Genomic DNA, 9,483 nt, shown 5'->3' with positions numbered 1-9,483 from the left:
AATATAGAAAAAAAATGATTCGCAGCTAAGATACATATGAATAGTTTAGAGAGTTCTACTGTAAAGAGTTTGATTATACTTAAAAGGAAAATAATAATCACCCCCGAGATAAGCTAGAATGTTCATACACACACTAGAGATTCATTATTTAACTCTTTATTTTTCAAGTTGTATAATCTATTAGGTGTGTTCATTTAGGGTCAAAACTAATAGTTTTCTTATAGAATATTCATGTAAGAAAATATATATTGAAAAAAAATATATGAGAAAAGAGATTATTATTCAACAATAAACTTGCTATTAAAAGTAATCATAAAATGATAACTTTTGATACTACAAAAAGTAAGACAAATAATCCCACTACAAGAAAATTGAAAACTATAAATAGAAATATTGATAGAAAAAATTATGTTAATATATAAATTGCAATGAAATTTATCGATGTAATAGTTTCTTGCTATATCCCTCAGCATACACCGACAAAAGTTTTTTATCGATGTATACCGATGGAATTACAATGCCAAAAGAAAAAATGAAAAAAACATTGACATTTATGCTTACATATAGCATTGCTGACAAAATAAATTCACGGTTAATATCTGTTAGTATATCCGTCGGTAATATTTAAGTTATGACCTGGAAAATGACCCCCTCTTCCCCTCCATTTCTTCTTCTTCTTCTTCTTCTTCTTCTTCTTCTTTTTATCTGCAAATAATAGCTAACCCCCTTTCATTTTATTACAAATCAAACTCCCATTACCACAAATCTAGCCACCTTAAGAAGCAAAATTTTTTAACTAAAGCAAAATTTTTTGGTATGAGAACCTAAGAAAGAGGATGGTGAACTGAGAGATTGATTAGTATTTAAAAGTGCATGTTTATCAAGGTTTTATATCATCATTTTGCACTTGAAGTATCAATAACTCCTTAACTAAAGCATGTTTTATAATAACAAGTTTGATACTATAAGATACCTAAATTTATGATAAATGTTCATCTTAAATGTAGGCCTATCACATAAATAAAAGGATTGAATGATGAATTTAAGTATTGAAAGTGAAAGGACAAAGAGATGGCCAAACTTAGAAAAGAGATGTTGGTGCAGTCCAAACCGGAATATTGCTCGGTAATTGGATCATATCTAGAGCTCTAGATCTCGGATTTAGGTCCATTTTATATGGATGGAAAGGTAAGACAAAGGCCTACAACTTTCATAGGAGTCCAAGATTTAAAAAGTCCATTTTGAAGTCCAAATTGAAGGAACAACGAAGAAGTCCGAAGCTGTCCTGCAGCCCAGACACTATTTAGTGTTCAGCTCATATCTTGAGTTCTAGAAGTCCAAATGACCTCATCTTTTTTTTGTTAGAAAGCTGAGACAATTTCCTAGAACATTCCTAAGGATTATGGGCAAATTATGATGTTAGAAATGATGTCTTGTTCAGACAAGAAGATAAGGATTGTCACCAAGTCAAGATGTGGCCACCCACTCATCAATTAGTCAACAAATCAATAGTTCCAAATTTTGGCCTATAAAAGGAGGCACTTACCATATATTGAGGCATCTTGGTTTCCAGATCAAGATCATGCTCTTGCTTTCTCTCTTTGTATTGCTTATGTTTTGCTTTCATTAATATCAAGTTTATGCACTTCATTTCCTTTCCTTTACTTAGTTAACTTCTTTCTCATTTATGTTCTTATCTTGTTCATTTATGTTTCTTTCTTTCATTATGTTTGGCTAAGTTAATTATGTCAAGGTGAAAAGGGTACATTAATGGTGTAAGAATAAGTATAATATAAACTTAACATGGACCTTAATGTTGGATACTAACATGTTTTATATTTGTTATCTTGTTCACTTTTATTATTTTGCTTGTTAAATGGTTAATCTAGATTTATGTTGTATAACACCTGGTACAACAAATACTTAGCACTTTCATAGCCCATACTGTATGGTATAACCGACACCTGAGCTATGAAAGGAACTTGATTTGTTGTTAACATAAGTTATAATCATGAATGTCTGCCAACATTTACAAGTATTAGTTTTATTCGAATAAGATAACTAATGTAATCATGTTAACAATTTATAATCTGATTGGAACCTCCTTTATGTGTGGTTTCCAATTGAGTAATAAGAGTTTATACTATACTTGTTTGAAGTACCATTAGTGGATCCTCTAACCTTGACATTTGTTTTTATTGTTGTTTAATCCTTATATTAATCTTTCATCTCAAAGTTCTCATTAATTTCTTCATCTACTTCTTCTTTTACTACTACTACTACTACTATTATTATTAGTTACATTATGTAATATATATCTTTGATCTTTTCATAAACTCAGTATATAGGCTGGAAACTTGTGACCCGATCTTTTAGATCATTCTCAGGTATAAACAACGTCACATACTGAGTATTATTATTATTATTATTATTATTATTATTATACTACTACTACTACTATTACTATTACTATTATTGTTATTATTGTTGTTGTTATTATTGTTGTCTTGTTATTTATAATTTATACAATTAACCTCTTTGTGGTTCGACCCCGATCTTGCCGGGTTATTTATTACTTCGACACTCCTGCACTTGGGAGAAGACATCAAGCTTTTGGTCGTGTCAGAGATCAAAGTGTGGGCACTCTTAAAGTAATAAGTTATAATTATAATGAATGTAGACAAGCACTAATAAAAATTGTTATAATGGATGAGTTACCTTTTAATTTTGTGGAGGGTAAGGGATTTGGATTATTTTCTAGGACTATGCAACCTAGATTTGACATTCCTTCTCGTTTCACTGTTATGAGAGATTGTTTGAAACTTTATGTTAAAGAGAATGAAAGATTAAGGACAACTTTTAAGGGTCAACAAATATGCTTAACAACATATACATGGACATCAATCCATAACATTAACTATATGTCTTTAACGGCTCATTAGATTGATAATGAGTGGAATTTCCATAAAAAAATTCATAATTTTTGTCAAGTTTCTAATCATATAGGTGAGACAATTGGTCAAGTTATTGAGAATTGTTTGTTGGAGTGGGGGATTGATAAACTTTTGACTGTTACAGTAGACAATGCAAGCTCTAATAATGTGACTATTTTATATTTAAAGAATGTGATGAAAGATTAGCAAACTAATATATTATTAAAAGAGCATTTGCATGTCAGATGTTGTGCACACATTATAAACCTTATTGTGTGTGATGACTTGAAAGAGATTAATGTTCCGGTTGTTAAAATTTGAAATGCAATTAGATTTATGAGATCTTCACCTTCTAGGCAACTTGCATTTAAGTGTGTAGAAAAGTTGCATATGGAGTGTAAGAAATCATTGTATTTGGATGTTGCAACTCGATGGAATTCAATTTATCTTATGTTAGAAGCTACTGAAAAGTTTGAAAAGTTGTCTGTAAGGTTAGGTGAAAGTGAACATAGGTATATGAGTTACTTTTTGGAGGTTGATTCAAAGGGGAATAAAAAAAAACATAAGGCCACCTAGTTGAGAGGATTGGGAAAATGATAGAACTTTGGTGAAGTTCTTAAAGATCTTTTACATGGTTACATTGAGATTTTCTGACTCATTGCATGTTACATCAAATTCTTTCTTCAATGAATTGATTTACATGCATACAAACTTGTTGCAATTGTGTAAAAGTAAAACCAATCTTTTAAGTGGAATGGTGATGAAAATGATGTTAAAGTTTGAGAAGTATTGGGATTGTGAAGTAAATCAAAAAATTTATTGTATGTGGCTAATGTTTTGGACCCACATCTCAAGTTGAAATATGTAAAATTTTATTTTGATGAGTTGCATAATTATGACAAAACACAATTGCTAACACAAAAGGTGAAAGATAATTTAGTGAGCTTATATGACTTTTATTTGAAAGCTAAAGAAGTGGTGGGTGATAATAGACATAAACAAGATGTTAACGATGTTATTGATGACTTGGAGGTAGATGTTAACTCATTAGCTCAATTCAAAAGACATTTACAAGAGGAAGATGGTGTGGAAAATAAAAATGAGATTGAGAGGTATTTGGTTGATGATTGTGAGGATCCTAATGATGATAAATTAGATATTTTAGGTTGGTGGAAGATTAATGTTTCAGAATATAAGATACTTTCGAAGGTTGCATAACATGTTCTAGCTATTCCTATATCTACAGTAGCTTCTGAATCAGCTTTTAGCACAGGTGGTCGTATACTCGATCAATTTTGAAATTTTTTTTTTTATCTCTAGCAACAGTTCAAGCACTTATTTGTTGTCAAAATTGGTTGCATCATGGACCAATTCCAACCGATATTAGCACCTTAATGAATGATTTTGAAACCTACGAAAATCTTGAATCAAGTAATTTTTCTTATAAATTTACATCTTTTATTTTATGATTTATTAATTAACGTATTTTCATTCTAACATGTTTAATTTTTTATTTTGTAGAATTTGATAGAAAGTTACATCTAGCAACTGATAATAATTAGTTCAAAAATTGATGCATATATTGAAAACGTATGGTAAAAATATTCCATTTTATTTTTATATCTTCTAATGTAATCTATCATGTTATAATTCTAGATTTATAATTTCAGGTTTTGATGTCAATAGTATTGATTATTAAGTAGTCAAAGTGCATTGTTCTTGATGTGCTTTTTAATTGAGAAGATGTGCAAATGAAGATTTATTTTTTTTGGCTTGGAGTTTTTTATGACAATGTAATTTGTTGATGTTTTTTCGAAGCCCTTTGAAGACAATGCTTTGTAATTTGTATTTTAACTTATTGGTGTGTATTATTTAAACTTCTTTATAGCAAGAGTCCTGCGCACTCAAACAAAATAGAAGAAAAAAATTAAGAAGGCAAAAAATATATTGAATACAAGATTGACACTAACAATTTAATATAATTGAATATTTAGTGGTAAAAAAATTAAATATACTTTAAAATTTTCTAGGAAAGTTACATGTATTAACATCAATTAAAAATCCATAAGAAATCCAATTCATAACCCATCATGAAAGCCCATGAAAAACCCAAAAAAATCATATAAGTTTTATCGTTTTTTTTTAAATTCAATAACAGAACTGAAACCGGTTGGTTTAACTTGGTTTGAGTTTTTTTTTTAAAAAAAAAAAAAAACATTAATTTAGTTGTATTTTTATAGATAAAAATCAAACCAAACCAAAATAATCATACCTAGTTAAAACTACTTTTGGTCTGTATATATTGGATTGGTGGTGTTATAATTCTGCCTGTATGCGAGTGTCCTTTCCTTGATTGAGGATTCTTCTCGAGTATCATTGGACTTTACATGCTGCAGCCCTCAATCTCTATATCAAGGCTGCTGCCAAAAGTCCAATGATAAGTACATGATTTAAGTTATTACTTCATTCCAGTAGGTTAAAATTGAATTAGACATCAATCGATCATCACTAGTGGCTATTGAAACAAATAATTGCAGCAGGTTCAAAAAACCAAAAAAAAAAAAAAAGTACGAAATAAGTATGATCGTTGCTATGAGCCTTAGCCGAAGCATGTCTAGGATAATCATATATGCTAGTTGGTAAAGCAGTATTCTAGTCCTCTATAGTCGGAACCTTGATCTGACAATAAATGAGAGATGCCATGAAGCAGTAAGGATAGTCAGGATGTGTGTGACATCTGGAGATCAAACTGTTAATTTCACTAAACATGAACTGCTTGGCGTGACTTACATTTCCTCTTCTGACACGAATGATATTAAGCACCCTGATGAAGAGAGTTGGTGAGGCTGCATCCTTTTTAATACTTACAAGGAATACAGCGACAACCTTTCTTGTGAAACAATTAATACACAAAATAATCGTCAGCCTTTTACTGCAATCCCCCATGTATGTACTGCATCAAATATACAGGCCAGGCCTTTTACACATTAAGACTCGTCAGCCTTTGTTTCCAGTGTTACAGGAATCTTCTCCTTGTGATCACCACGCAACACCTCCACTGTCACCTGAGCATCGGAACGGTTTGAATTCAAACAATAACTATCAGAATAATTCAATGTCATACATTAACTAAAGTAGCTCAAGGTTTGCATAACATAGTGACTTGTCCATCACATCAACAGTCATCAGCAAAACATCCAAGAACCCAGCAAGTGTATGGAACAGGAAGACCCAACATCAGGTTTTCAAAGGATATCTTTCCCAGTATAATTGTACCACAACCACAAAGAGATGCTATTGCTTCATTGCTTCACTACTTTCAGTCAATGATCTCATCATTACCACTTTCTTACTAAAGAACAATTATCGGGTAGACTAAGTCTACCACATCACCTATAGACTAGGCCAACAAACACAAAATACAGAGACAAAATCATGTGGAATGCATAGTAGGGACCATATTATTTTTATTTTAAAAAAAAAAATTGAATCAAGTTGCATAATTTATACCAAATGGAACCCTTAATTTCCATGGCAACTTTCAAATTACTAAACTCCAAAGTGGAAACATGGCAGACAACACTAACTTACTCTTAAAACCAAACTCCCATTCTTGATCAAAAGAAACGGAAACTTTAGTCGAAGGAAAAAAAAAAAGAACGAAACTCAAAACCATACCTGCTCACCCACTTTACATTGATCAAGTATTCTGTACAGGTCACTGCCATTTGTAACCTTTTTTCCGTTCACAGAAGTTATGATATCACCCAAAATAAGTCTGCCATAAGCATCACGTTTGGTTGGTTGCAAACCCTGCAGAAGAGAGATTCATACATGAATGGAAGTAGAACTTAAAATTTCTTATGACACCGGCATTAAGAAGGACATGAAGCCCAACCATTTTACCTAGTGAATAGAATGGTAGGTTTAATAGAAAGTTTTATGAAGAAAGAATAAAACTTACCGCTTTGCCAGCTGGACCATTTGTAGGAGCATCTAAGACAAGCACTCCACTTACCCCCAACTGCTCCACAGATTGATCAGGTGCAAACTTAATACCCAAAATGGGTCTTGTTACTTTTCCAAACCTTACCAACTGATCAACAATGCCACTTACCTAGCTTTGCAAAAATGAGGATTAGTAAATTATTCACAAGCACAACAAGAGAAGAAAGTTTCTCCTTCCGCTCAAATGCCATAATGTCTGAAGAAAAGTTCATTGTGAAAACAAAAAAGCAAGGGCATGTGTGATGACTTACAGTGTCAACTGGAATTGAAAATCCAACGCCAGAGGATGCACCAGACGGAGAATATATGGCTGTATTTATTCCAATAAGGCTCCCTGAACTATCAAGAAGTGGCCCTCCACTATTACCAGGATTAATAGCAGCATCTGTCTGTATTACATCCTGAATTGGACGGCCAGTAGCAGCTGAACTGATTTCTCTACGAAGCCCACTAGAAAAGAGCAGAAATAACATGTTAGCAAAATGGTGTCTCATACATAGACACATGGGTATATCAACCGAAATGACAACCGGAACCATTCGTCTAATTCCTACTTTCTTATTTATTTGTTTGTTGTTCTTTTATCAGTCAATGACATGGCAATGAAAACATATGTGATCACTGGTGTATATGGCATTCATATCTCCATCAAACACTAAACAGTAAGCAAAATCTAATCAACTGTAATTACATGCTATTTCCAAATCTTTTCAGTTGAATCACAGCTTTAAAACAAATTGCAGCCAATTGTAGGAGCATTAGCGTAGATGGAGATCATAATCAACCTATAATGTTTCAATGATTGTGTGTGTATGTGTCTCTAAAAGTAAAAATACAAACGAACACAATAAAATAAACTCTGCTGGATTTCATACCTGATGACGCCGGTTGTAAGTGTATGGTCGAGTCCAAACTGAAAAATCAGAAAATCGGATTGCCAATTAGGGTAACCTTTACAATAAAATAAACACTGGTGCAATTACATGATATCCAAACCCTCAATCAGGAACTTATAAAAAAACTAAACACTGTTACAAAATCAGGTTTTAATCAATTTTTTTTGGAGAAAAGAAATGGAAAATTAAAGGGACAAAATATATTATATATAAATTAAATTAGGATTATGACGGGGGGATGGATTCTAACAACAAATTCATGTAGGTTTCATAATTCAATGCTATATGCCACCCAAATTCTAGGGCTGGGTATATAATCAAACTCACTCACAGGGTTGCCAATAGCAAACACTTTCTGACCAACAAGCAAATCAGCGGAGACACCAACAGGAATGGGTCGTAGCTTATCTTTGGGTGCGTCAACTCGCAATACAGCAACATCCTTATCTTGATCAAAGCCAACAACTTTTGCATCATAAGTTGATTGATCAGCAAGAGTGACCCTAATTAAGTTACACCACAAGCTAATTAAAGTAACTATAATAACAGTAATATATTCAAGAAAAGTAAAAACCATTAATGGGACTAACTTGAGATCAGAAGCACCACGAATGACGTGATAATTAGTGACAACGTGACCATCTCTGTCCCACACGAACCCAGAACCTGATCCTTGAGGCACCTCCAGCACGTCCAACGTAAATGCATCTTGTCTGTAAATTTAACTTTTTTAATTAATTTAAAGAATCAAGAATTAAAAAGGAAAAGGAAAAGGAAAAAAGGAAGCGTACCTGACAGCAAGATTGGTGATGTATACAACGGAAGGAGTGTTTTCTTGAAAGAGCCGAACAGTGGCGAGTTCATCGGACTGCAATTTACGAGGAGTGGTAGTGGTGATAACGAAAGCCAAAGCAGAAGAGTCTACATCCCCAATCAACAGAGAGAATGATAAGGCGACTGATGTACACACCACAAGAAAAGAATCCCTCAATAATTTGGTGGTGGTGGTGGTGTTTATAGCTAATTTATGTTGCTTGTGATTGTGGAGGAATATTTTATTGTTGTGGGATTTGGAGGATAGAGCGAGTGTTGTTGCTTTCTTCTTCGGAAACTGAGGAAAATGACAGAGAAGGAAGCCTGCTGAAATAAGAGAAGAAGAAGATGCAGCTCCAGCCATTTCCTTCTTTCGATTTTCTCGATATCGATGGAGGTGGTTTTGGTATTAAATAGAGTCCATAAACAAATATATAAACTTCTAATTTATTAGTTATTTGCTGATTTCTATTTAAAAAAAAAAAAAAAAAACTAGAATGAACTCCTTTATCGCTCACAGTCACAGCCTTGTGATGATATTGATATGGCCCGCCCTTGCTCTAGTGGATTGCTGCTCCCGTTGTCAGCTTCTCTGATCTTGATTATTCCAATGTTTGCGTGTAAGCAACAACACTTTTAATCTAGTTATTTGATTCTGGTATATCAAATCTTCAAAATATCTAGTTGATTAAGGACATACCACGTTCCAGTGCATCTAGTGAATTCCAACAAATTATTTTTTAATGTGTAGAATGGTTACAAGTTCTAAAATTAGAGGGATTTAGAGAAACTTTGATGGTGTAGTTTAATTGATTAGATTTTAAATTTATTTT

At 32.6% G+C, this 9,483-nt stretch overlaps 1 protein-coding gene across 1 annotated transcript; it reads right to left on the bottom strand.

The window, feature by feature from the left end:
- Nucleotides 1-5,671: 5,671 nt before the first annotated feature.
- Nucleotides 5,672-9,116, bottom strand: LOC118036939 (protease Do-like 1, chloroplastic). Its single transcript, XM_035042807.2, has 8 exons — nucleotides 8,629-9,116; nucleotides 8,428-8,550; nucleotides 8,169-8,340; nucleotides 7,817-7,854; nucleotides 7,193-7,391; nucleotides 6,898-7,050; nucleotides 6,612-6,746; nucleotides 5,672-5,998 (listed from the first exon to the last, which is right to left on the bottom strand). The coding sequence occupies exons 1-8, from the start codon at nucleotides 9,012-9,014 to the stop codon at nucleotides 5,921-5,923; spliced, it is 1,284 nt and encodes a 427-aa protein (XP_034898698.1). The 5' UTR covers nucleotides 9,015-9,116; the 3' UTR covers nucleotides 5,672-5,920.
- Between the last annotated feature and the right edge of the window lie 367 nt (nucleotides 9,117-9,483).

The sequence above is a fragment of the Populus alba genome, chromosome 1, assembly GCF_005239225.2.
Source record: "Populus alba chromosome 1, ASM523922v2, whole genome shotgun sequence".
NCBI classification, from domain to species: Eukaryota; Viridiplantae; Streptophyta; class Magnoliopsida; order Malpighiales; family Salicaceae; genus Populus; species Populus alba.
Note: the sequence above shows the minus strand (reverse complement) of the source record. Positions and strands in the feature narration are given on the sequence as shown.

Excerpts from the sequence above, each read along its gene's own strand:
- LOC118036939 (XM_035042807.2), bottom strand. The coding sequence starts at position 9,014 with ATGGCTGGAGCTGCATCTTCTTCTTCTCTTATTTCAGCAGGCTTCCTT. Across the intron at positions 7,855-8,168 it reads TGTTTGCTATTGGCAACCCT|TTTGGACTCGACCATACACT; the intron begins GTGAGTGAGTTT and ends CTGATTTTTCAG. Across the intron at positions 6,747-6,897 it reads ATGGTCCAGCTGGCAAAGCG|GGTTTGCAACCAACCAAACG; the intron begins GTAAGTTTTATT and ends TCTCTTCTGCAG.